We start from the raw sequence: 26876 nt of genomic DNA, 5'->3' as shown, positions 1-26876 counted from the left end.
GCACCTGCTGCCCTTCTTGCCCAGCCCAGGATAAATGCACGCATCTTCCAAGGGCTCCCACAGCCCCAGGTATTTCAGCTGGGAAACCCGTGTTGTCTCTGCTGATTGCTCTGTGAGCCATCCTGGCTTCTCTGTGAGGCTTTGGTCATTCCCTTCCCCAAATCAGAAACAGACGTCCAGCAACTGACTTTAACAATGGGCCTTTCCCTGGATCCTGCCCAGTTCCTGTTTGTTTATTCAGCTTTTTCTAGGTAAAGTAAGAGCCAAAAGAAGAATTAGACTGCTACACTTTGCAAGGGCTGAGCTTTGGCTGCCTTTTCCCAGGCCTGCATGCTCAGATGCTGGAAACTCTCCTCTGCAGGCTGTGGGGGATCCAGGACATCATGAGAACATTTCTATCAGACAGTTTTTCAACAACAGAAGAAAGTGGAAAATTTTTTCCTTCCTACTGGCTTGGAAGTGGGGAAAGTGTTTTAGGAGGCAGTGGCAGGGCTGTCCCTTATGGCTGCCAGCTCCCCACCTCAAGGTGAGCTCTGCAGGGAGCCCTCAGCCCAGCTGAATGTGAAACAGGCTTGGCTTGTTCCTTGTGTTAAACACTTTCCAGCCCTTCTTTCCCCCCCCTTTCCTCTTCCCAGATCCCGGATACCTCACAGGGAGTTTGCCAAGGACTCTGGGTGCAGACTGGCCCTGCAGATGCTCTTCACCCTCACTGTACCAGGACCAAGTGTGTCTTGTGCCTGTCTCTGAGAGAGAAGGGGACAAAAAGGGGTAAAAAAGGCAGTTTTAGGAACTGCAGCTCCTGAATCACCAAGCAGTTGAAGCTTAGCCTTTGCAAAGGTGGCTGTAATCCACTTGCTTCTCTTCACATCTCCTCTGGGACTCTCTGGATACCAGCAGAGAGAGGATTTCAAACATCATTGTGGAAGCCTTTAAGCCCTTTTAAACTCCATATTTCTACAAGGGTCTGCCCCAGCTCTCTGCCCCGGGAAGGGTTCCATGATGGGGTGGGTTTCCAAATCAGGTCAAGAAGAAGGAAAAAACGAGTCTTTGCAGGGAAGAAAAGGCACTTTGTGGTTTCCCCAGAGCCTTTGAAAGGGCTCCAGGAACCGAGGGGACGTACGTGCTCACTTAAAGGTCCTGTGGAGGTCCGTGGAAATTAAACGGTGGAGTTCAAACGCTCGACGCCGTGGCCGTGCCACCGCCCGGGGAGCGCGGCAGCCTGGAGCCGGCACAGCCTGCACCCCGGCACCACAGCCCCTGCCAGCGGGGCCCCCGCTACCTGCCGGGCGCTTGATTGAATCCTGGCTTTTACGAGCGCTGACACCGTAATCTGTTACAGATGGTCACACAAGGTGGTCACCAAATGGTTCCTCCTGTTAATCGCTGGCTGCCCCTCCACCGCCCCCACCACCGACACTGCAGCCTGTGCTACCTGGATGAAACAGAGGCTTTACGGTGTGTTTAGTTCCTGTGGCATTAAAACGGAGAGGGAGAAAAACAGCGATAAAAACTGCTGAGGTTTCACCATCAGCCTTCTGGCTTCACCGTGCAGTACTCATTGCCCACGCAAGTGCAGGGGGCTGAGGCTAGGGGCCCATGGCACTGCTGCCAGCTGCCCTTGCTGCCAGGGATGCTGCTGGGGGGTTCCTTCTAAAAATGAAATAGAAAAGCAATTACAGCTCATCTTCAAGCCCAGCTCTTGGGTGCAGTTCTCCATCACAGAGCCCAAAAGGTGTGTGGGGGCACAGAAAGGACAGAGGTGTCCTTGTCATGGGCCCCAGCCTTCTGCTCACCCTAACAGCCCTCAGGGTAGCACTAAGAAATATTTTTGCAGTAGGAAAGTGAGCAACCAGTCAGGAGAGGAGGGATTTGGGCCACATCCATCACCCTGCAAGCCAGCAGCTGGTCCAGACCCGGGCATAACATGGGGAGGTCAGAGGCACTGCCCCAAGCTGCAGGACAGCATCTCAGTCGTCCTGGGTCCCCAGGGCACAGGGTGCTTGGGCAGGGCAGGGAGCAGATGCAGCAGCAGCCCAAGTGCCAGTGAGTTGTGCTTTTGTGATTCAGAACAGGCAGCATTTCTTTTTCCCAGTGTTTTAAGGCTGCATTTGTGTTTGAATGCCAGTGGGATTTGTCAGTGGAGCCTAGGCAGTCCTCCACCCGTTTTATACCTTCTCTGTAAAAGCCTTGCGTCTTAGCCAGGCTCTGGACAAAGCCAGGAACACAAGCGAGAGCAGGACTGATTGCTAAGGAGGAGGTTTCTCACAACTCTCACTGCCTGCCTAACCAATATTACTCGAAGCCCATTGAGAAGGGGTTGGCAGGGCTCCCCAGTGGGTGCCAGGGCAGGGATGAAGCAACAGCCTGAATGATGCAGGAAAAGTCTCCATCCGAACCGGTGACAGCCGTGACATTCATGGCTGGTGGGTAAGGCACACTGTGGTTGGATGCACACTAATGGGCCATAAAGCTCAGCAGTAACTGAGGGCTCTTGCATGTCCAAGCCACAAAGCCAACACTGACCCAGGCTGGTGGGACAGCCTATGCTGGCTTCCCAGCAAGCAGGGCTGGGCCTGTTTCTGCTCCCTGCTTACCCAGCTCCTGCAGGTGGTCTGCTCTCAAAAGGGTTCTTTTTTTTTTTAACTATTTAGCTGCTTTTGCAGTTTCAGGATTTTATGGATGGAAAGCTGAAAGTAATTAGTGCCCCTCCCCCGCTTCCTGTTGGGAAAAGGAAGAAAAAAACACACACAAGAGCAAACCCAAAACTTCCTGCCCTGCTTAATAATCAAGTAATGAGTCCATCTCGGCTGGGAAAGTCAGTTTATACTGGGCGAGCTCTTAATTAAAGAAGGGCTGAGCAGCAGCTCTGCTGTTTTATAGCCACACACATCCTCCTGCACCCTACAGTCCCTGGGAGAGGCAAAGGGAGCTGGATGCCAGTGGCTGGAGGGGCGATCAGGGGTGAGGGCTGGGTGGTGTGCACTTTTACTCCCTGGTTAAAAGCAGCGTCCTGGAGATGGAAGTGGGGAAATTCAGGGGAAGAAGGACAGCCCCTGGGGGAGGCAGGTGGCATGGCCAGCTGCACTGTCCTTGAAACACTCCAAATTCGGAGGTGGCTGGCAAAGTGCAAGGCAGGTGGTTTGGGCCATTGGGACAGTTTCATAGCAGAAATCCTAGAAGCAGGTACCTTGGGTAGTGTGGAGCACCTGCCTCTCAGTCCCTTCCTGGCTGAGAGTATGCAGGGGACGGCCCCACCTGCACTTGCTGAAGGGCTCTGTGGTCACAACAGGATGTGTCACCTTTGCTACCACCCACATCGGGTCACTTGCCCTGAGGCTTGGCTCACTGAGGTGCCTGGTGCTTTAGCCATCCCCAGGAAGGCCCAGGAGCCTGCCAAATAGCTGGAGGCAGCCCTACCACCCCCACTAACAACCCCACTCCTCCACACTGCAGCACAGACCAGCTCCCCAGGGAGTACAGAGGGACACAACCAGACTATGGGTACTCCAGCTGAGGAAGCCAACACCCAACCAGGCAAGCTGAGAGGCATGAAGCCAAGGAGAACCACTGCACCCCTGGCAGGCTAGTCCCCCATTTTCCACCCCCAAGCTTGCATCACCTCCCAGCTGCTCCCTCCCCAGCCTCAGCCCTTTGGCAGGAACTGACTCAGCCTGCCTTTTCCTCCCCTGCTCTGCAGCTCCCCTCCTGTGAATGCCACTTGCTGTTCACCTGCAGCCAGAGGCCTGGAGTTCAGTGTGGGAGCCAAAGAGCTGGTCCAACACCCCAGCAGCACTCCCCCTCCACACCTGCAGCCACGTATTCACCCTATGCACCCACAAAACCCGACTATAAATTAACCATTTTATTGAATATCAATAAACTGTATATAATTATATAAAAAGTTTCATCAGTACAAAATTGTGGCACAAAAATATAAATACCAGTGTACCTTTGAAATGTAAACATCCTCTTTGTAATGATTCCATGAAAACAATGTCCAAAGAAAGATGCATTCAGGAGGCACCTGTCAATACCCATAAATAGGGCTTTTGGCACACACCTGTCGATGGGCAGCCTTGGGACAGGCCACCATTGTATCGGCTGACAAGTGCCTGCTATTAGTCACAGTTCTCTTGAAAAGCAGTTGTTAAGAGTCATATTAACAGGTGCTTGAGTGCATAGCTGCTCTGTAAACAGGGGTGGTGTTTGAAATGGCTACCCATGCCTTTTATGGACACTGTTAATCTCGCAGGCATTGCAAATTGTCATTGTGCTGGGGAGAAGCAGCTGCTTCACAACTACTGGGATACTGTATTATTGCATAGTTACACCTTCTACAGGCGGCCTATATACACTCGAGGTGGAGGGGGAGGTTAACATTTTGTCCTTCATTTAAAATTAAAAAAAAAAAAAAGGTTCTTAAAAGTTACCAAGTGGTTATGGTAAAACGAAACAAAACACCACCAACACACAACACAAGAAAACCTCAACTCCCCCCAAGCTACATGGTTGCAACGTTTGACACGGGTGGTGGGGCCACGGTGAGGGTCCAGCCCTGCAAGGTGCCCAGGGGCACCTGCTGAGGGTTGCAGCAGCAGCAGGTCAGGCTCAGGGCTGCACCCCTGAGTTTCACCCGTGCTTTACACCAGAGTTGAGTCCTGCACCCTCAGACACCGGGACTGGAAAGGATCAATCCTTCGTGTTGCACAGGAGGCACCGAGCAGGAGTGTGGAAGTCCTGAGGACCGGAGTAGCTGCATCTAGCCCAGTGCACACTGTGACGGAGAAAACTAACTCCTACAGAAACTAGTTATAATATTGGGATTGGCATGGTGAGAGGTCTGGGAGAGCAGAGTCCTCAGCGAGAGCCGGAGCAGCCTGTCTCCTCATGCTTGTGGAGCAGGGACATACGGGAGAAAGTCCGGGAGCAGGTTTTGCATTGGTACTTCTTTACATCTGAATGGGTCTGCAGGTGGGCTCGGAGATTAGAGCGGTCAGCAAAGGCCCGGTTGCAGTGTGTACAGGAAAAGGGCTTTTCACCTATGGGACAAAGAGAAACGCTCCCAATTAACCAATGCATCAACACACAAGGAATATCAAAGAAGGAGCCATTCATTAGCCAAAGTTTGTGAAGAGCAGAGTGAAAAGCAGAGTAGGCTGTTACTGTTCGGGGACAAGGTATGCGCATCAGGCTTGGGAATTCCTACTCCCAGAAAAGACTCTACTATGAAGAACGGAAAATTAATGCTGGAAACATCGGCAAGCAGCTAGACAGTTGCAGTTACAAACGAAGAGGCGATACTCGCCTCCTGCCTGGAGCCAGGCGAGCCGTTCGGGAGCAGGAAAGCCAGGCGCTGTGTTAATTATATCATAGCAGGCAGCGGCGCGGAGGCGCCAGCCCAGGGTGACTGTAGCTATTTCCTCCCGAACCCCGCGCTCCCCCTTCTCCACCCGGCACCATTCAAAAGCCTGGCCAGGGCGAATTCCTCCCAGAAAGCCTCTTTTAGAGGAAACAAACGCGTATGCTCAATTTGGAAAGCACAATTAAGTCTTCCCGGCTTCCTTCAGACATCATCTTTAGTACGTTAAGAGGGTGTGAAATCAGTGCCAAGTAACAATTACACTGTCCCCGCAGCCCCACAAAGGATGCTCGGGAGATGCATTGTACAGCAGCCACGGTGCTGGGGTGGGCTGCAGCTGCGGCACCCAGACCCACGCCAACAGGTGCCAGGGGTGGTCGGCCCCGTGCCCCCAGCACCTGCCCACAACTTCACTGCGGTGCATCCCAGCAGCATGCTTTGAGCTGAGCAGTTAGAGGCCACAGTGGCAGGCAGCAGGGTCTGGGGTGCTGCCCTGGCTGGGCAGCCTGGCTAGGGGTCCTTAGCATGGGCAGGGAGGGATGCTTCAGGCATGGCGATGCACAGAGAGGGTGCCGTCCAGCAGTCTCATAGCCACGGTTTGTGACACTGAGCTGAAGCATGTGCCGATGGGCTGGCACAGCACTAACAGCAGGAGCACAGATTTACGAGCTGAGCCTTGACCCCGCACTCGGTTCTGGCCGAGAGGATATTTAAAGGACGTTTTGGAGAGATGTGCCAAGGGGGTTTGGGAAGCCCTTATCTTCCCAGATAACACTCAGCCCGCCGATTTGCTGGGGGCTGCAGAGCTGGGAAGCAGGAGGTGATAAGGGAGGGAGAGGGAGAGGGGCGAGACCCAGCATTACCGGTGTGTGTCCGGATGTGGCCCTGCAGCAGCCAGGGCCGGGAGAAGGCCTTGCCACACATCTTGCAGACGCAGGGCAGTGTGTGGCTCCGGATGTGCATCTTGAGAGCCCCCAGGCTCACGTACTCCTTCTCGCAGTACTTGCAGCTGAAGGATTTCCTGGCCTGGGAGTCGCAGTGCAATTGCTTGTGCTTGGAGAGCCCGGCAAAGGTGGAGTAAGCCTTGGCACACTGGGCGCAGCGGAAGCGCTCGGCGGCAGCGGGGGCCGAGGCTGGGCTAGGGGGCCCAGAGCTCTTGCCTTCATCGTCCTCGCTGGAGAGTGCCGTGAGGTCCAGGGCAGGGGCTGTGCTCCCAGCCGCCTCGCTGCCTGGGCCACCCGGGAAAAGGCTGGAGAGCAGCCCCGCGTCCCATACCAGTGGCGGGTAGTAAGCACCGGGGCCGAGCACCTCAGGCGGGGGGATGACGGGCAGCGGGCAGGTCTCGTACAGCAGAGGGGCGGTCAGCACTGCGGGAGGCAGCGGCGCTCAGCGGGGACCCGATGCTCGTCGCAAGAAAGCGAGCAAGGGGCCCCCGATCCACCCCCGGGGCAATGGGACCCGACCCCCGGCCATCCCATGTGAACCTCCCGCACCACCTGAGAACCGGAGTGGCAGAGGACCTCAGCCCACTACCCCAGGGGACTGGAGCCCCAGCCCATATCAAAGCAAAGGAGAGCCGACCCCATCCCACGAGGGCTCGACAGCCCTGTTTGCCCTGACGCGAGGACTGTGGCAGAGGGGACTCTGCGATCCTGCTCTCTCCCACAATGGGGAGAAACCTGTGCCTATTGCATGGGGGAGAGCCCAGCACTTCTGCTCACCCCGAGATACCAGTAGGCAGCTCTGCATTCCGGGACAGAGGACCCAAGATGCACAGAATTGAGGGGTGTGGGTGGGGATAAGATAATCCCAAACAAACAGAAAACCAGCGAAACCAAACCATCCCTATATCTCTGCAAAAAGTCAGTCAGGCACCCACTAACTTCTGAGGGGATGCATAAAGGGGATCCCGAAGACCCAACACCACCACCACTCCCAAGTGTGGCCCGTCTCGCCCCATCCACGCACCAGCCTGGCTCTCCAGCTCGCTGTAGTTTGGCTTCTTACTGGCCGAGAAGTGCTTCTTCACCAGAAAAGACCGCGGCATCTTGCAACCCCGGGGCCGCCGCCCGCTGCGGGCCGCCGCGCTGCCGCACCCGTTAATATGGGCCCGGGGCCGAGGGGGCGGTGCGGGGCCGAGGAGGGCGGTGCGGGGCCGCCCCCGGGCCCCGGAGCCAATGAGCCGGGCAGGGCGGGAGCCCAACAGGTGTCGGCCCCGGGGGCATGGCTGAGCCGCGGGGATTGCCCGGGGCTCCTCTTCTGCGGGACGGTCGCTCTGCTTGAGCCGGTGTCGGCGCGGAAAGATCTGTTGTCACTGATGCTGCTGACGATGAATGAGATATTTCTGTCTTCCTTTCAGTGCTTGCATGTGCCGCGCTCGCCGCGGGGACCAGCCAGTAGTCCGGAGGGAAGCAGGGCAACGAGCGAAAGCTCCACGGTCTCTGTGCCCGAGCCGAGGGGACCTGCAGCCGCGGGTCTAGCAGAAAGCTCTATACGGGGAGGGTGACCCCCGGGCACCCTATGCGTGCCTGTCCTGGCCGCTGTCCCTCTACTGAGGACTATGGTGCAGGTTAGGACAAGCCTCCGCTATGCTCCAAAGCACTGCTGGGACACAGCCCAGGGCACATTTCAGCTCGCCGCAGGTTGTCAGTCCTCTGTAAAGAGACAAGAACTTGCGTAGGAGCCCTTGCTAACTCCCTTACCAGGAGAAGGGTCAAGAGCACCTGCCTGGACATGCTTCTCCGTTTTGCTGGGCAGGTTTCAGGCAGCACAGCCCCCTAGCAAGCTGTCCTCTGTTTTTCTTGTCTTTCCCTACCTCTTTCCCCAGGGGCATGACAGTGTGGGTCAAACAGTCCCAGTCGGGCACAGGCTCCCTTTGGCTTCTCGCTCCCCGCCCTCGCTCCAGCTCACGGGATTTCCCTGCTGGAAGGGCTCAGGGCACGGGTCCAGGCACCTGCTGCAGTAGCCGTAGCTCAGCTCCGGGCCAAGACAGCTGCTGGCGGGAGGAGGAGGAAGGAGACCTGCTGGGAATGCCTCCTTGCTCCCAGCCAGCGTCCGGCTCTGCAACTCGAAAAAGGTCCGGTGGTGTTGGGCACTCATGACTCACCCATCACACACCCACCGGCCCCTGCTGACCACACGTTACTGTTTAGCCACAACCCTCATGAAATGCAGAAGTGGGGAGCAAAGCTTTCCACTGGCACAGCTGCAGTGCAGGGGGCTGAGCTCACTGTCAGCCTTTCCTCAAGGCAGGAACAGCTTGGAAATCTCATCCTGCCAGCCACATGCGTCTGCAAACTCTTCCCCCAAGGCCATGTGTTCTGGAGCTGCATCCATCTCTCCTTTACTGCAGAACTGCCTGTGGCTTTCAGCAGGTGTTTCTCTGCACAGCCTATCCCAGGATCAGCCTGAGTTCGAGGGAAATGTGCCCCTGAAGGACTTGGGGAATGCAAATCACAGACGCCAGGGCCACTCCAATACTTGTGGGGGCCTGGAGGTACAGCATTCTGTAGTTCAAGGAATAGCAGACTGGGTGCTGCCACAGGTGCCTCTTCTAGAGCCTCCCTGGTGCTCCCCTTGCACTCCTCCACCTGCCACGGATGTGGTTACACTGGGGACACTTGTACAAGGAACCCAGCTAGGTGGTTTTCTTTCAAGAAGCAAAGTCTGCTCCTCTGTTCTGTCTGAAATGTTAATAATCAGACTTATTCCAACCACTGCACGTGGAAAAAAACCTGCATGTGCTGGAGGGAAAAATAGAGATCAGGGGAGGGAATGACCCGATCTGCCTGTGAGCCAGCAAGCTACAGGATGGAGAGCAGGAGACCAGAGGGGAGGGGAAGCTCTGCAATGATTCGTGGGCTGGAAATGGCCGTGGTTTCTCAGCCATCCCACCCTGCACCAGAGCCGCAGGGTGGTCAGAGCAGTCCTGCCAACCAGCCCGTGGCACAACTCCAGCCCCAGACCTACATGGACTAACCCAGGGGGCTCACTCACAGGCACACACTAACCACCTCCAGAGCGGCAAGTCAGCTGCAAATTCTTTTTACCTTCTTTGGCCCCATGGCTACACGGTGCAGCCAAAAAATCCTGCTGCAGAGCAAAGCTCCTGCTGCCAAGGGAGGCTGCGGTAGGGCACAGGGAAGTTCTGGCCATGAGGTGCGAGGATGAGGTGTCCACCCTCACTGCAAGACTGACGAAGCTCCCCGAAACCCACCGCAGCACCCTGTGCCCGGGACAGGAGGGCGGGCGAGCCCCAGGCTCTCCAAGACGCACGGCCTCCCTCTGCTGTCGGCACTCGCCGTGCAGCGCCGCTCCGCCTGCAGCGATCGGTGACTGTTCCCTGTGCTCTCGGGTTCTGTGAGGGAACATCACTGCACGGGCTAGTAAACCAGCTCCCAGATGCCATACTTCAGTGCTTGAGTAGTAGGTAATAATAGAACAAATATGAGAAGACCTAGAAGAGAGCCCCAAGCCTGATTTTTCACTGGGTGCCGATTGTTTTCTGGAGTTTGGGGGATGGAGTGGGGAAGGAAAATAAAAAATTCCACAGTCACGATTTATATGACCTGGAGAACAATGTAGGTTATTCATTAAGAAAATAACTCGCATTTGAAGAATGAGGCTCAGACAAATGCAACCATGACACACTCTGTATCAGAAAAAACAAACATAAACCCTCTCTCAGAGCAAGCAAATGTCTTGTTGCACCAAATCTAATCATTAGGACTATAAGCACATCCCTCGTTTGCTTTTCCCTCACTTAACATAGCCTCAGTATTGCATGAGAGACTAATCCTTATACTGGCTTTACCAGTGACCATCCAGTGTAGCTGGTCAAAGGCCCCAAAGCAAAGTTGGTGTGCCTTTGTCAGTTGACATCAGGCCCAGGCATCAATGTTTTGTTAGAGATGGGATCGTTTACAAGATCTCATTCCCCAGGATGGAGACCAGAGGGATTTATTGCTGTAATTCCAGATGAACCTATGCCTTTGTGTTAGGCAATTAATGCAGACAACAATTTATCAGACCTATTAAGGCCAGTCTTTGACTGGAGACAGATTCATTAAAAAAAAAAAAAGAGCTCTCCTGCAAGCTCCTCTCCTCCCCTTATGCTCCCCTTATGTCCCCCTCCCTCTGTGCTAATTGTCCTCCTAAGGCTGACTACCTGTGCCAGACACTGAGAATTTCGCAGGTCTGAGGTGAGCCGATTGCATTATCACCAACAATGGGCACTCACGATCTGCTGCGGCTACAGTATCAGCTGCTGATGAGGTGAGAGCAGCTCTGGCAGGGTACTTCACTCTTCTGCAGTAACAGCCACTGCAGTCAGAAGGCCAGTCTAGCTTAGTCTGTAACAAGGCACTTTTTTTCCCTCCCCTCATCACCAGTTTTTGCATATGAATGAGAAGAATCAAGGCTGTACACAGAAGATGCACTTCTCAGCAGAACGTCCTTTTCAATCAACTAGCAAATATCATTAAGACCTAGCACCGTGTCTGCAAACATGTTTGCACTTGTTAAGTTGAAGTCAGCAGCAGAGACACAAAGCTCTTCAGCAGCCAGAGTATGGGAAGCCTACGGCCAGGTTTACCTCTCAGCAGCTGTATGGATGCTCATCACAGCAGATGAATAGTAGCCCGGAGGATTCTGCTATTACCAAGCTAGCAGGTGCCAGGACATTGCTTCTTACTCATAGACTGATGCAATCAAAATTAAAGCAGATCTAGCATGCATTTTCTAGTCACTCTTTCACAAAAGCTGCAGACTGAATACAATTCCCAGGTTATAAATCAACCTCAAGTCGTGCAGTCAAGGAATGGTCTGCACAGTAGGGTACAGCTGCATAAGCAGCTTCTGCAAGCCTTTTAATTTGTAGCTACCTAAACTGAGGACAACACAAGGATGTAAACATCAAACTTGACAGTTAGTTCAGAGCTGTGGGAGATAAAGATTTCATCGGACAAGTCCTGCTGGGAAGTCACACTTCCCAAATTTGACAGTTTAGCTCTGGGAGGGAGTTTGTTTCCATGGTTTACAGGAGTATTCACATACAGGGCTGCACTTAAGAGTATTCTGGCCAGTTCTGGCAGAACTTAATCTTAACTCGACCTGAACTATTTTTCACAACATCTGTAGTCCACTGTTTGAAAGATAAGTTCCAACCAATCAGCACAATACAAATGGAAGCCAGAAGCTGAAGTTTCTGCATGTCTTAGCGTCTATCATGCTCCCTGCAGCGTGAACGCAGCCAGCAAGTGGGTTTAGAGGGGTGCCGAAGGGAAAGGTATGGGCCACAAGGAAGAAATGACATGAGCTGACACAAAGATAGGATTTTATAAATTAAATGTCCTTTATTTGTAACTTGTCTTCAAAAGTCAAAAACATGACAAAGTAATTGCTCGGAAGCTTCTAGCCGCTCCTTAAACATTTTAGCAGAACTGCATGGAAGTGCACTTAGAATAGTAGCAGAAATCCAGCCGCCCATCGTGGGCATCACCAACCTGTGGTCTATCCAGAACTAAGAAATCCCCATCCAACCACTAACACCTTGCAATCTCTTTGCAGATCAAGAATTGAAAAGTCACCAACACCAAGCAGCAAAGGTATTACCTTTGAGATTCTCCGTGCAAGATTGAGCTTCTCATCACCAAACCTTAAGGACAGGCCTGTAATAGCCCATACCAAGTTGGGGAAAACAACCTAAACCCAAGTTCAACTTAAAGATGTTAGAGGCCTCACTGGATGCAACGTTTAATCAAGAGGTTTTAGCTGGGGTGCACTTCATTATTTTAAGGGTAAGGCTATGCTGCAGTGCAACAACACAGAGTTTACTGGTCAAATAAATTAACTGGTACTCAGTTCTGGGGTGGTGCAGGTCCACTGCTCCCATTAAACATGCTTAAATTAGATTAGACATCTCAACACTACTGTGATTGAGAAGTTCTGGTCAGGTGTCTTACATCATCAGATCTCAGCAGTTAAAACAAACTGGAAAGGAAACTCTACAATAAAAGTGTGGTGGGTTGAAATTCCCCCCCCCCCCCAACATTAACTTCACCAGACCAGCTCAGTTGGAAGCAAATGAAGTACATTTTACTACTTCTCCGCTCAAAAATCTGTGATAAAATGCTAAAGGCATAGCCTGAAACTACCACATGAAAGTGTAGACTTGAATACAGAGTATCCATTTATCCCATACTGCAATTGTCATCCTGCTTCCTGGGTTATACATAACTTTTTCTTTGAAAGCTATACCTGCAAACTATACATATAATCTCATATAGAAAACAATCTAAGTACAGCTTCAGCTACTTTAGCAACATTTAAATGAAGCCCAAGAATTCAAAATACCTGCTAAAACCTGTAATGCAGCAAGGTAGTGCTATGCAAGTGCTACGAATTACTGGTAAGTATTTGCTACCAGCTTTCCTGAAGAGATGGAAAAAACCCAGGAATATATACAAAAATTGTAGTTTAAATAGAAAGCAGAGGTATTGAAGAAAACAACTTCTGATTTCCCCTATCAGCATAAGGCTTAATATCACTAGAAACCCAGTTTTGAAACCATCAATCATAAAGCCAGTAAATATTAATCAGATGTCCTAAGATAGTTTAAAAATGATGCCTTTTAGCTAAGGTGAACATTAAAGTTTATTTTTCCAGCCTAGAAATTACAGTCAAAGTATGGGAGAAAGTAATACTCATGCATAGAACTAAAATCTTTTGAACTAGTTGTTTATACAGGTGCAAAGACTCACTAAGGAAGTTTGTGGATCAAAGACTTGTACTGAAGATGATTTCCACATAGGTGAGAGGCTGTGTCTGAAAAATCCAAACACTGGGAAATGTTATGAAATCACAGGCATCATAGGTCACTTTAAATGAGAGCTGGTCTGACAATTGCAGTTAGCACCTAGAGGTCTCACTAAAGGAAAACAGAGCTACAAATACACCTCTCATACTATCATTTAAAATATGTAAATGAGACTGGCAAGGGATTAGTTATTAACTAGTTTAGTCCATTCCATTTAAAACATTTGGTTTTAGACAAATGAACACAACTGCAAAAAGAAACCAAGGAATAAGCAAAGGAAAACAGATTTGCCTGTTCCATGCTGACTTACAATTAACTTGGGTGAGGCAAGTAAGAAAATTAGGCTGACGGGGTTGAATAGCATGTATCATGTAATAAAAGACTGAGTGGCACAGAAGTATCAAACCAGGATTAGAAACAGAGATAGGGATTAAAAAGTCTTCCATATTTCTAGATGCCTGAGTTCACCTTGGAGCGTACAGGGAAAAGTGTGAGGATGCTGGGCATTTCCCCCACATGGAAGCTTGGTTTTACAGTGAATCTTCTTATTGGCTCATTTATCCCTTAAAGAACGGATCAAAACCTGTGCCATCATATCATCTTCATCAGCATCATAATCCTAGGAACAAAGGGCACAGAAATTTTTACTGCAACAGCCCAAGTGGTTAATATAGCACCAAATAAGAAGAGGAAAAAAAAAGATAGGATTGACCAGGTTGGAAGAGACCTTTGAGATCATTGAATCCAACCTATCAACCAACACCATCTAATCAACTAAACCATGGCACCTAGCATCCCATCCAGTCTCTTCCTAAATACCTCCAGTGATGGCGACTCCACCACCTCCCCAGGCAGCACATTCCAATGGCAAATCACTCTATGAAGAACTACTTTCTAACATCTAGCCTAACAAAAAAACCCAAAACTGTCCTGCCAATAATCCAATTGTCATTGTGATACCACAGAGGAGATACACAGCAGTGGACATGTAAGAAAAGCTGGATTTTGACTCAAACTGCATTCCAAGGGTGAGGAAAACATACCACAAAAGTGTCATAGGAAAAGCGATGTCGTCTTTGAAGGTGCTCCATGAAGTTAGCACTCCTGTAATTTGGATCTCCCCATGGCATTGAGGCACAAATTGGGCAAACCTTCAAGAAAAACCCAAAAAAAGCCTGTGAAGCCCCAACAGTTAAGCGCTTTAACATCTGCAGTAGGAAGGGCAGGACAGAGACATCATGGAAGACTGAAGCTTGAGGTTTGTGTCAAACTGCAACACTATTCTACAGGCAAAGTGATGTCAAATGGTTTGCTGGGACATTTAATATAAAAAGCCTCAGATAACTGAATAATTTCAGTTCATGGCTTACTCTTTCTCCTGCTCTAAAACCCAGAATTGACTATAGCTGTTTGCTTAAGATTTCAGCCTTTATTTCTCAGACAGGGAAAAGTTTCTTTGATCTCCCATTTCTCTCTGGGGGGGGGGGTGGGGGGAAGGGAGCCAAGTAAACTCAAAAAATGCAAGTTTCAAATTCAGTTTCACATTTTGCAGTTCTGACATGAAAGGGAGTATCAGCTGACAAAGCTCTCTAGAATTCTATACTATTGTTTCCAATTATTTCTCTTTTTGCTGACAACAGCAGAGGGGAAAAAAATTAGATGCCTGACATTTTAGTAAGATTAAATTTGGTGTTTGTTACTATGTCTAAATAACTCTGAATGCCTGCCATTTTTTTCCAGTATGAAAGGAGGATGTGACCTAGCTGCAAGAGGAATAGAGTCAAGTCACCTCCAGAGAATGTATCAAAAAATGAACATAAAAATTATGTAGAGGTTAAATGCATGAACAGCATACCCACACTTGATTTGAACAGGAATAATTATAAGTATGTACTTAACTTCAAGAATAAGTCTCTAATTCATTGTTTCAAAGGGATTTAAGACTAGACTTCATTGCAATTCTTGCACCAAGACTTTATTACCACTTGTTTTGCATCCATGCTGTGCAATGTTTTGCAGTGCTCAACTAGTCCTTCTTGATCAAAGTTTTTCTCGCTGCAATATGGACAGGGAAAGGTAAAGCGATTTGGGAAGTTCCTGGTTGGGAGAGAAAGAGAGATTATTGAAAACTGGAACTAAGTTAAAAGTAAAAAAATTCAAGACTTAATACCCCAAAATTGTCTTACCAGCTCTTAAGAATACAAATTATTTAAAGCAGTTAAGACAAGCAAGATGCAATTAAGACAAGCTAATTTTAACAGCTTGTAAATTCCTAACAGCTTAAGGAACTCTTAATATTATCCACGTTTATACAAAATGATCCTGCTTCTGCAGCTGTTACAGCTGCCATTTATCACTTTGGGGTTTGGGGTTTTTGGTTTAAATCAAAAGGGTACCATCCAGTATGCTACAATGAAGGCAAGAGGTCATGGGCCACCCCCCCCCCCCCCCGCTTCTTGTGTGTCTCCTCGCTGGCTGCACACAACAAACTGCATAATCCGTGACTTAGGATAAACACTACTTAGCAACAACTAAAACATCAGTCTGTTATCAACATGATTCTCACACTGAATCCAAAATACAACATTGTGCCAGCTACCAGGAAAAAAAAATATTAACTGTCTCAGCTGAAACCAGGACACTTACAATCAAGAGACAGAATAATGTTTCATTTAAAAACCAGCTGCTTTTATTGAGTAGCCTGATCTTAAAGATGCCTTGTGCATGGACTAAGTAGAGTGCAGAGCAGCTTGCCTGTGCTCAGTCAGCTGCAGGATTAAGGCTTAGTTTTGCACTATGTGAAAGGATTAAACCAATTAACACCCAAACTGAGCAAAGAAGTCTGCTTTTACTTCAATTCTGCTTTTTGTGACAGAAAAAAACCCCAAGTATTTCCAGAGAAGTGCTAGTTACCTGGTGTTGTGAAGTGGTTCTTTAGTGACAGCTTTCACACCTTCCATGATATAATTCTGGTACTTTGAACAAGAAGCTGCATGGCTACGCATCTTGGAGAGATACATCTGTGCAGGCAGCAATGGCACAGCAAGGTTAATTTAAACTATTTGCTCTTACTTCTACATTTCTAAGCAGAGGTAGCAGAGACATAAAACCAAGCAGCTTTCTGCAGACAGTGCTAAACCAGGAAAATCCAAATACTTCAGCTGGTGAGGCGGAAAGCTTTGAGATTATAGATTAGTTAAACTGCAACTTTCCTGCCTGTAATATTTTCACAAATAAAATACTGTTCAGGACAGCTTACTTTTTGTTACCTGGCCTACAGTATTAAAAAAAGGGTTGACATAAAGGCCTGTTTACCTCATTGCTAAGAGGATGAGACAGCACATAGGAAATAATTTGACTTTAGTACACACCATGCTGTAGATTGGCTGCCGACTGTTCAATCCCCTTATTGAAAAACCAAATTCACAGTAAGGAAATAACTAATTCAAGGCACTACAGTTTTCTATCAGCTGGAATGAAGAGAGAATAAAAACACTACCCAGAAATAAAAAGTTAAATTAACCAAACTGTTACCCTCATCTGATTAACCTTTCTTTGTTTTGCCATTTGCTAGAGTAGTTTCTTATACATTCAATTAATGCCAACAAGACAAACTTTACCCAGAGAAGCAAAGCAACAGGAAGGATGCCATAAGGTATCCACCATGCAGGACACGAACAAACAGTGAGTCTATGGAAAACGTCACCCACATACAACAGTTTTGTCTCTTAACTATTTCAAACATTTCCTCTGTTGAGGAGCAGAGAGATCACTATCTAAAACTCACAGCTGTTTCGTTACAGTGTTCCTCCCACAGAGATTTGCCCACATAAGCAGCTACAGAAAGCAGTATTTCACTATAACTTTAAAGCCAGTATTTAAATTTTAAATTCACTTTCTGAAGAGTGAACAGTAAAAAAACCAACCCCACTGTGGGAAAAAACAAAGCTAATATTTGGGTACTAGCTATAGAAAATATCGTTAGTACTTGCCAAAAAGAACATTTTGACCTGATTCTGCAGAAAGGTGAGGAGCAAGCACTTTAATTCCCTCTAAGCAATACAGCCAAGTGGGTACACTCCATACACCTGATTTCCAAATACTTTCATACTTTTTTATTGCAGCCATTGCAAGTGGTTTCAGTTGTTTCGATTTGCTTTTCCAAGTCCAGAGCTCTGCTGCCAGGTGACAGAGTGCTGCGGCAAACTCCACAAACTGGCTTCTTCGGTTTAAGACATTCCTGCAGGCATGGAGTGCAGAAGCTAGGGTGGGGAAAAAAACAGAAGGTGGTGTGAATAGCCCTCCTACGTGTGCAGTAAAAACATCCAGAGCCCTTCCATGCTTTCTGCCCACAGCGATGATGGAGTCTCAAGAAATTATAAGTAATGAAACAGCAGCCTGCTAACACTTGTGCATGAAAAGAAGAGCAAGATTATAGCAGACACGTTTGGTGTGTGTGCTCTAAGCCGTCCGTTTGCACGCCTTTCAGAAGGAAACAAAACTAAATGCCTTTCATAAGGGAACAAAACCGAAAGTGAAAGACTATCAAGCTTTTTGCCCCTGCTGCTCTTCTTTTCCCGGTTGACGAACGTCCCAGACCATTCAAAAGCAACTGCTTAAGCAGAGCTGCCTGCAGAACCCCCTCATCCTCAGGCAGCACTGCACGATCCCACCACCCGCCCCCATCCAAAAAAAAGAATAACCCAGAAGATGCAGCCCCCGCCGGGAAGGCGGCGGCCTTGCGCGGTCCGGCCCCTGCGGGGTCGCCCCGCTCCCGGGGGAGGAAAGCGGCGGACTGGCGACAGTCGAGCTCGGCTCCTCCCAAAGCCTCACATCCCCCAGTCGTGGAAGACGCCTCCAGACCCAGCTCCAGCTCCCTCTGAGGGCCCCGGAACATCATCATCATCGTCGCTACCGCCGCCACCGCTCAAGCCCCCGCAGAGCCCCCGCGCCGCTCCGCGCCGCGCCGCCAGCAGCCGCTCACACGTGTCCGCAGGGCACGCGCACCGGGCTCTCGTACACCTCCAGGCACACGGGGCAGGTGAAACGCGACAGCGGATCGTGCCGCCTCTCCGGGGAACGGGACGAGCCGCCCGCAGCCACCGCCATCTTCCGCTGCCGCGCCGCGCTCCGCCCCGCCGCGCACCCAATCGGGGGGCGGCCTGTGCGCAGGTGCGACCCCGTCCCTGAGACCGGGACCCCGCCCGCTCAGAGGCGCGGTCACTCAAACGGGCGTGGTGGCCGCGAGAGGCGTGGCTCGCGCCCTCCCGCGCCCGGGTGGTGCCCGGCAGGGGTTTGCGGGTGCGTGGGGACCCGGCTGGGCAGCGGAGCGAGCAGCACGCCTGTCAAGGCAGCCGCATCAGCGGTAGCCCAGCGCCACGGCGCAACAGCCGCGGGCAGCCGCAGCAGGGTGGGTGCTTCAGCGCGGGCTCCCGGCCCGCTCCTGTGCGTGTGCATCCGTTCGGTCGCTAGCTGCTGTACCGCTGAGCGGCAGGATGCGATGGTGTTGCCTCCTTCCTTCACCGTGAAGGCTGTTCTGGCTCTGGAGAAACTCTCAAGGGGAGGGTAATGTGGAGTGCAGCTTTTAATGATTTCCAGTGCAACGTGAAAGCTATTTATTAACAAACAGATTGAGCAATCGATCTTTGGTGCCATTAGTGCGTAAGTGAAATGGCCACTTCCCTGCCTGGCTACGTGCCTTCTCTCTGCTTTCTCATAGTACCGCTCAATCGTTCAGAGCAGACGAGACCTTTAAAGTCATCCGACCGGCCTCCGTCTCTTCCTCAGCCCCGCGTTCCCCTGTATCCTGTCAGGCCCCCGGGTTACCCGAGCCGGTGCGGCGGCTTGACCGGCTGGCTGCAGGCTCCGCGGGGCCGCAGCAGCTCGCCCCGCCCCGCTGACATCACCCGCCGGAAGCGTCCTGCGGCAGGAGGCGGTTCCCCGCCCCCGCCATACACTTCCGGGGCGCCGCTGTCAGCCGCCCCCTGCCGCTGGCCGCCGGCGGCCCCTGTGTCACTGCCGGGAGGCCTAGCCGCGAGGGTGTCTGTAGCTCGCAGCTGGCAGCCGGCAGCTCTTCCGGGGCTGTGGCCTCTCCTGGGACGTTGCAGGAGTGCGGCAACGGCCGAGGGGTCTGCAGTCCGCATCCGGGTCACCGGGCGCTTCCGGCAGAGCGGCGGCGGGTCCCGGGCGGCAGCGCGGCCCGGCACGGAGCGGTGAGGCACGGGTTTGGCCCGCGGGGTTGGGGGCTCAGCCCGCCCGGGCTGCGAGCCCTTGACGCAGTGCTGGCGGCTGATGGGAGGGAACGGCGGGGCGAACGGGGGCGTGGGCTGCAGCGGGCCGGCGGGCGCTGCGCCTCTTCACCTGTACTGGAGGAAGTTCCTATTGAGCTGGACCCGGGTGCCGGTGATCAGGGAGTGCTTCTCATACTGGGAAGGTGATGGCGGCGTCCCAGAGCTGTGCCCGCAGCTCCTCGCATCGGCCAGCCCCGCGTCCCTGCAACAAGTGTGTGCATGGGAACCGAGGAGCAAACCGGCTTCGAGCGAGTGTTGATTTACGTGTTGTGCCCTCCGCCTTCCGTGTATTATGGTCTGAAATTCCTTAGCGATGCGGTGTGCTCTTGTACTATTAAATAGCCTTTGTATTCGGATTAATTGTGTTTTGCAATGTTCGGTGCCAGCCTGGCCTCCCTAGTCTCCAGAGCATTGGATAAGACAAGGTTGTACCCTGTGTCTTTCTCCTACTGCTGTAAAGGTTTTTGTGTGACTGTCCTGCTTAGCAGTCCAAGGTAGGCAGTGGTTGGTTCCCTCCGCTGAGGTTTTGACTCAGGAGATGGCTAAGAGTGTTTTCTGCTCTTGTATCAGAAACTAGCCTCTGATCAGAATTTATGATTAAAAAAACCCTCGAGGTTTATAGCCAGTAATTTGCAGCAAAACGGTCTTGTTACCTTATATGTTCTGCCAGCCACTATGCTTCTTACAACTATATTTATCTGTGCCTGCTCTCATGCTGAGGTTTTTACTGAGCCTTGTAACCATGGCTGTGAGCTGTTCAGAGCTGGGTGGGCTGCCTGGGATTGGGGATGTTTTGCTTCTGGGAGCTGTGCGTGCAGAAGAGCAGCTCTGCGGGGGCTGGCAGGGGTGTCCGGTGTCTCGCACTTTGCTTTTTGGCTCCATGAGCTTTGACTCCTGTACGAACCACGAGTCAAAATCAGCCTGGCAGTGTCTTTGAGTGTCATAGTGTGCAGGGCCTTGATGAAGGACTTTCTTTTGAGGACTCTATTAATCCTGGTGCCTTGTACGTGTAACCAGGGGCTTTGTTTTGGTAGCTGTTAACAGTAGAGGTGGAAGAACTCTAATACATCATCCAGCTCCTTGTCAGCACAGGATCATTTCTTGTCCTGGGGGTGTGTCACTGATGTGCCAGACAGAACTTTCTCTGGAATTCTCTCATGGAGCTCTTCTTGCTGAGGAACAGACATTCTGTTGTCTTTGCCACAGGCTTCATCTTGCAGAACTTGAGGAAAGATCTCTGGGAGAAGAGAGAAGGCTTTACCCTGTCCCTTATGCTCAGATGTTAATTTAGAACTCCACATTTCCTGTGATTCACAGCTTGTCTCTTGACACCGGTGCAATTTCTGATTGTGGAAGAACAGAGAGCAGTGTTCCTGTGAGCAGAAATTGAACTGATGGTTAACTTTTCCTACATGGTGGTGTCATTAAGCACAGCCTTTCATCAAGTAACGTTAACTGCTAGGCTGTTGATTTTGTTGTTGTTGTTTGTTTTCCTGGGGTCTTGGTTGTTGGTTTGTTTCGGGTTTTGGTTTTTCCCATGTATTTGTATTATGCCTCTTTTAATTCAGTTAAATTTTGCCCCTAGTAGTGATTTGCAGTTTAACAGGAGTGTGTGGGGGCAGTGATCACTATTCTAGCAGCTGCAATTAATATTGGGTGGAAAGTCTTTTCTAAAGTGCTGGTTTGGACTGACTACAAATGAAACAGTGCATTGACTTCTCCCACCTCTCCTCCCCTTAGTTTACCATTGGGAAGTCTGTAAGGGCTGTATTATGTTTTTGTTTAAAAACCAAAGGCTGTGGTCTGCTTTTTGTTCTTAAGTTCCTCAGGCAGTTGAGATGGAGTCTGTTTGCCTGACAATTCCTTTGGTTTTGGTAAAGCAGCATTAGGAAGCTTCTTTTGTTACCAACTTTTCCTGTGCAGTATGTGAGCCCAGTGAGGTGAAAATGTAGATCAGCGTATATCTAAAAGCCACTATCCCTGCAAACAAAAGCATGCATGATGTAAAAACAGAAATGATTTTCCTCTGTTCTATTAAAGCAGCTAAAAATGGCAGGTGTAGCTTATTTTGCTGAAAAGAGTACAATATTCTCTGCAGCTGCCAGCATTCAGCTGAACGTGTGGCTGTAGCTCAGCAGTCAGGAGAGTGTGTTCCCTGTAGGAAGGCTGCAGAGCTCTCCCAGCACCACCACATGCCTGGGTGTGCTGTCAGGTGCAGTGTGAGTGGCAGTCAAAAGCCTAGAAAGTGACAGAAATAGAAATGCAAAGTTAATTAATCTACTCAGTCTAGGGGCAGTCCTGAGCCACTAGAGGAAAGAAAAAATGTAGATGCTTTCCCATGATGAGCAAAATGAAACTTCTCTGTGGGATTTTTTAATCTTTAGATCACCATGTAGGGTGAAAAAAAAAGAGAGAGAGAAGGACAAAAGAGCAATTGATTCAAATAAGGTTTGTGTAAATTGTTTGGACTGGAAGAGCAAAATAAAAAGGTCTCTCAACGCATGCTGCTGCTTTAATTTTTGTGCTGTGTGTAACTTTTGCCTTGGTTCCCTAAGACAAGAAGCCCTGAGTCCGGGTTTGAGCCTGCAGCACCTTTATTTTATGACACTCGGTGCTTTGCTCAGTTTAAGTTTGCTGTGCTGTTTGAGGCGGGTATCTGGAAGGGGAGTAGAGAATGGCAGTGAAAAGCAGGACAGCAGCATTGCTATACTCTTGTGCTTTTTCAGAAACATAAAGAGGCAGTGCTGGGAGCTGCTGCTCTGTGAACCATTTTATAGAGCGCTGCAAAGCAGATAGATGCTGTGGACAGCTGGGATTTTATGCAACTGTGATGACTTGTCTTTGTTTTCAATTTTTATTCCAGAAGAGTTGCTATTGCTGAAGATTCTTAATGCCAGATACTCAACCTGCTGCTGAATAACCATGAGAGAGAGGAGGTAGCTGCCCAAGTGTGAGATACAAACTGATTTCAATGGATACAAAATATAAAGACGATTTATTTAGGAAGTATGTACAGTTCCATGAGTGCAAACTGAATGCCTCTGACAACAAGCAGCACCCTATTAACGATGAGTATCTGCGAGTGGCGGCAGCAGCCTTACTTTGCCTTCCCAAGATCGATCCCTTTTATAGATTCCGGCTGATAAAGTTCTATGAGATGGCTGAAAGCTCGCTGAGATCTGTGAAATCCTCGAGTTTACATTCTCTCCATAACGCTTTCAACATGCTCGAGACGATTGGAATTAACCTCTTTCTGTACCCCTGGAAAAAGGAGTTCAAGAATATTAAGGTAAGACATTTTGTGTGTGGCTGTAGTGAGAACGTGAGTTGCTTTTCTTTCTTTTCACACATTTCATGCAGTTCCTGTATTCTATGTAAATTCTCTGCCATTTCCTGTCTCTGTGTAAAATAAATGAAGTTTGCTGAGGAGAGTATCCTGAGAGAAAGAAGTCCAAGTCGTGTCTGCATTTTATAATGTAACTGTAGAATGGAGGAAGAGCTTGTTGAAGGTTTTGGCAGCCTAGCCTGCTACCCTGCTTTTCACATCCAGGTGGAGATGCTTCAACTAGGGTGAGCAGTGAAGTTGTGTTTAAGCTCAAAGTTTGATGGTTTTGGCCTTGCAACAGTTATTAATAGATCCAAGTACTAATGGCCAATGCATGCTTTTGAGTGGAAGCTTTGGTGAGGTTCTCACAAGTTATATGGTAATGGTAAAAGAACTTCTCTGAAACAATTGTTTCCAGAGTATCTCCTATCTACTTAGCAGTTCTCAATTCATGAAGTTTTGATTATAATGCCCTTTCAAACTGTTTACCTATGCCAGGATCTCAGAGGGAAAGTGGGAGCTTGTATGCTGCTCATCTTGGGTGCTGCAAGTCAGGTAGTGAGCTCTGTGCTGTTGATTGATTGATTGATTTTCAGTCTTATTCTTTCCCTGTTCTTACATGATTACTTCAAACTGTTGCAGCATTTCAGCAATGCTGCTGAAACAGTTTGGAGACTTGAAAGCTGGATAAAGACGCTGCTGGTATAGGTGTATAAAGTCACTTGCAGGTAGTGGTGAGTGGTTTGTTTGTCCTTCTTGAAGAGGCACTGTTTTACTATTTAGCGGAGAGTTTGAAGATTCTTAAAACATTTGAGAGTTCTGTTTCCCTGAGGGGAAACCTTTCTGCAAGGTCTATCCATAAATCTTCATCGTTACGCTGAAGTCCTGGCCTTTGAAATGTTGGTTGATCCAATACCCACTTTGGTGGTGCACTCTGGATCCGGTACCTGTTCTAGACAGAGGTGTGATGTGCAGGTTACTCTGGCCTGTGACCCAAACCAGTATTAGACCCTCTCCAGAGGCAATACATGACATCTCTGCTTTTTTGTCTTTCATGGTAGACTTGCTTGTAAATGCAAACCTGCCTGGTATGCATAAAAGTTACTGTCAGTGTATAGCATAGTGATTTAAATCAACAGGGAGGACATTATGGTAATCAGGATTTCAATTTGAATGAAACCTCTCCTACTTTGAATATGCCTCATGCAGAATTTCCATCTGCTGAACAGGAGGGATGCAAATATGGAGTTCATCTTGCCATGGGAGTTGCGTGTGTTTGCTGTCATTATTACATTTAATTATATAGTATCTGACACTGAATTCTCTGAGCATCTTGTCCACCACTGAATTAGTAACCTAGTTTTCCTTTTGTTTCCCTCCCCACCCCCTTTAGACCTACACTGGACCCTTTGTTTATTATGTAAAGTCTGCTCTAACTGAAGATGATGTAAGGCAGATTTTGAACTACATGGGCTACGTCCAAGAACTGGGGACAATGTATAAGCTCAAAGAGCAGGTTGATGCCATTCAAGTGAAAATGGTTTCGTTTGAACTCTTTTTGGCCAAAGTAGAATGTGAGCAGCTTCTTGAAATTCACCTGCAAGTGAAGGAGAAAGGTTATTCGGAGATTGATGTCATAAATGAACGGAAGAACAGCAATGAAGACGTTAGAGGCTGCTCAGAAGCCATGAAGCGGCGTGCGGAGTGCAAGGAAAACTTAAACACTTCCATGGCACGGATGGTGCTCCAGAAATCGGCGAGCGAGCGGGCTTCTAAGGATTATTTCAAGCCAAAGGTGAGCAAGGCTTCGAAATCGGTGGACACGTATGATAACTACTGGGAAAGCAAGAAGCCCCCTTTGATGAGCTCGCTGAGTCTCAGGAAGGAGCCGATTTTAGTCGACGCGGAAGATGACATTAAAGATGAAATTATCCGTCCGTCTCCCTCTCTGCTGACAATGTCGAGCTCCCCACACGGGTGTTCAGATGAATATTTGCCGACTTCATCTCATCACAACGGCATGCTAAGAACAAACGTCCCTTACAGCTCCTATTTTTCCGCTCAAGAGGACTTAGATTTGTACCCGGATCCCGATGCTAGAAGCGCGTTGAATTTTAAGAGACAAGACGCTATAAAGCCTGATGTGTGGCTGCTAAGAAACGATGCCAACCCTGTTTACCACAAACGCACCCACCTAGCCAAAGAGACAGCTTCCCTCAAGTGCCAAAACTGTGGCGTACCTTGTGGCACTTCTGTTTGCCAAAAGTGTGACAATCTCTTCAACTCCAGGCAGGAATACCCAGCAGTCAAGCAGAGCACCTACTCGATCAAGCCACTTCCAAATGACGGCTTGTCTCCTGCCTCTGCTCTGAGGGAGAAATCTCAGTACACATCACAGACTCAGAGTCAAGAGAGAGCCGCTCAGTTCGGTTCGAAATCCAAACCTTCAGGCACCTCGCGCTGCGGCTTCTGTAACCGGTCTGGAGCTGCCAACACCTGCACCTTTTGCTCCAAAGTCTCGTGTGACACTTGCCTCAATGCTTATTATTATGACCCCTGCTGTAGGAAAAGTGAGCTCCACAGGTTCATGCCCAACACTCAGTTAAACTATAAATCATCCCAGCTGTCCCATGTCGTTTACAGATAGACTTGGTTAGTCTGTTTTGAGGGGAAGGAAAGGGGGAGGGGAAAGGGCTATCTTAACTGATGTTCTGACTCCACTGAGAAAATACACTGACCTCTTACCAAAATGACGTGTCCAAATGTTTGGAACCGTGGTTCAGTGCCAGTTCTTGATTTTGTGGCTTCACAGATGCTGCAGATCCATTAGGTTTCATGCTGCTATAAGTTAGGTAACTCCTAAGCGATCATTGCTTTTCCATAGAAATGGGGAGAAGAGCACACTTGTCTTTAAAACTTGGCAGCTGTTGTACTGTAGAAAAGTGGCATCACACCTTTCTGCTACATTGCAGTCATCTCCTTGCCCAAATACAATCGTGCAAGGCTTGAAAGTAAAGCCTCCAAATAGTAAGGGTCTCGTTTTCTGCGAGTGATGAAACTACTGCCAGTTTGTGATAAAAGTATGACTTCAAAATGTGCACATAATATGTGAATGGCTGCTTTGGCCAACAAGGACTATTTTTGGTTGGTTTTTGTTTTTTTTTTTTGGGGGGGGGTGTTGGTTGTTTGGGTTTGGTTTGTTTCTTTCTTTGTTTGTTTGTTTTTGGGGGGTGTGTGTCTGCATTTATTGATCTCCAAAATGCAAACACCACAGCACCTTTTCCTTTTGTCTTTGTGTTTCCCCCTTCTCCTCGTAATCTCCCAGTTGTTTATCTCCAGCTTCTATAATCTGAACCTGGACAATCTGTGCTTTATTTTCTGGTGTTGCCAATCTCATCCTGCTGGGGTTTACTGTAAGGCGTTTTAACATGGTGAACCTGTTATTCATGTCGCTTCAGTTACACCTAGAGTTTTTGTCCCTCCCAGTGAGTACTGGTTTTCTTTCTGTTGCACATGTATTAAGTACTGTTCTTTGTACTGTAAATAGGTAATTTGGAAACAGTTTATTTTTAATAAATATTTAATATGTTGAGTTCTGAAAAGTGGTAGAATCATTATAATGATGAAGTCTCTCTGGGTTATCTGTTCAGGGGACTTTTTGGTTTTCCTTGTACTGTATTTCATAGCTTGTTATAGTCACTGTGGCAGACTGATGTTCTTGGCTCTGATCAGTCTTTGGTTTTTCATCTGACATTTTGTTTTCTTCCCTCTGATAAGGCTACCGTTAGTCTCAGTGGAGTCTTGTCTAAGAATTGCAAGATTCCGATTCTCAGTGCTCACTTTGCCTGTGTGCTTATGGAAACTGTGCTTCCAAATTCACTGCAATGTCTGTAGTGTACTCCAGCAAGTAAAGCACTGGCCTGGTGAAAAATCAGAGCTTGCTTGTGAGTCCTGTTAAAGCAAACCCATCAGGGATGTGAATTGGATGATAGTATTTCTCTGTGTTACTGTAGACAGAGGAGCCCTTGCTGAGAGCCAGCCCTCTGTTGTGCTAGGCTCTGTACAGTTTGGCCCCCAAACAACACC

At 49.1% G+C, this 26876-nt stretch overlaps 3 protein-coding genes across 5 annotated transcripts; 1 reads left to right on the top strand and 2 right to left on the bottom strand.

Moving 5' to 3' along the window:
- Positions 1 to 4490: 4490 nt before the first annotated feature.
- On the bottom strand, positions 4491 to 7414 carry SNAI1 (snail family transcriptional repressor 1). The gene is made up of 3 exons (XM_009903203.2): positions 7328 to 7414; positions 6223 to 6726; positions 4491 to 5039 (listed from the first exon to the last, which is right to left on the bottom strand). Exons 1-3 carry the CDS (start codon positions 7404 to 7406, stop codon positions 4858 to 4860), a joined length of 765 nt encoding a protein of 254 aa, XP_009901505.1. The 5' UTR covers positions 7407 to 7414; the 3' UTR covers positions 4491 to 4857.
- Positions 7415 to 12403: 4989 nt separating this feature from the next.
- RNF114 (ring finger protein 114) lies at positions 12404 to 18317 on the bottom strand. The gene is made up of 6 exons (XM_054173657.1): positions 18160 to 18317; positions 17287 to 17437; positions 16089 to 16195; positions 15158 to 15272; positions 14219 to 14326; positions 12404 to 13794 (listed from the first exon to the last, which is right to left on the bottom strand). Exons 1-6 carry the CDS (start codon positions 18282 to 18284, stop codon positions 13729 to 13731), a joined length of 672 nt encoding a protein of 223 aa, XP_054029632.1. The 5' UTR covers positions 18285 to 18317; the 3' UTR covers positions 12404 to 13728.
- An 848-nt stretch (positions 18318 to 19165) lies between these two features.
- SPATA2 (spermatogenesis associated 2) lies at positions 19166 to 25945 on the top strand. 3 transcript variants are annotated; one of them, XM_054173719.1, is made up of 3 exons: positions 19166 to 19387; positions 22329 to 22754; positions 24184 to 25945. In XM_054173719.1, exons 2-3 carry the CDS (start codon positions 22437 to 22439, stop codon positions 25435 to 25437), a joined length of 1572 nt encoding a protein of 523 aa, XP_054029694.1. In that variant the 5' UTR covers positions 19166 to 19387; positions 22329 to 22436; the 3' UTR covers positions 25438 to 25945. The 3 variants fall into 3 exon arrangements, with proteins under 3 accessions (XP_054029694.1, XP_054029696.1, XP_054029695.1); XM_054173721.1 differs by lacking the exon at positions 19166 to 19387 and adding an exon at positions 21666 to 21684; XM_054173720.1 differs by lacking the exon at positions 19166 to 19387 and adding an exon at positions 21894 to 21913.
- Positions 25946 to 26876: the final 931 nt, after the last annotated feature.

The sequence above is a fragment of the Dryobates pubescens genome, chromosome 26, assembly GCF_014839835.1.
Source record: "Dryobates pubescens isolate bDryPub1 chromosome 26, bDryPub1.pri, whole genome shotgun sequence".
Classification (NCBI taxonomy): Eukaryota; Metazoa; Chordata; class Aves; order Piciformes; family Picidae; genus Dryobates; species Dryobates pubescens.
The sequence above is the reverse complement of the archived record's forward strand: the minus strand, read 5'-3'. Positions and strand labels throughout refer to the sequence as shown.

Bases quoted from the DNA above. Each gene is read 5' to 3' on its own strand.
- RNF114 (XM_054173657.1), bottom strand. From the start codon at position 18,284: ATGGCGGTGGCTGCGGGCGGCTCGTCCCGTTCCCCGGAGAGGCGGCAC. The intron at 15,273-16,088 runs GTAACTAGCACT...TCTCCCAACCAG, and splicing joins GAACCACTTCACAACACCAG to GAACTTCCCAAATCGCTTTA. The intron at 14,327-15,157 runs GTAATAAAGTCT...TTTTTCTTGAAG, and splicing joins GCATGGATGCAAAACAAGTG to GTTTGCCCAATTTGTGCCTC.
- SNAI1 (XM_009903203.2), bottom strand. From the start codon at position 7,406: ATGCCGCGGTCTTTTCTGGTGAAGAAGCACTTCTCGGCCAGTAAGAAG. The intron at 6,727-7,327 runs GTGCGTGGATGG...TGCCTCCCGCAG, and splicing joins CGAGCTGGAGAGCCAGGCTG to TGCTGACCGCCCCTCTGCTG. The intron at 5,040-6,222 runs GTAATGCTGGGT...TTTGTCCCATAG, and splicing joins CCACATCCGGACACACACCG to GTGAAAAGCCCTTTTCCTGT.
- SPATA2 (XM_054173719.1), top strand. From the start codon at position 22,437: ATGGATACAAAATATAAAGACGATTTATTTAGGAAGTATGTACAGTTC. The intron at 22,755-24,183 runs GTAAGACATTTT...CACCCCCTTTAG, and splicing joins AGGAGTTCAAGAATATTAAG to ACCTACACTGGACCCTTTGT.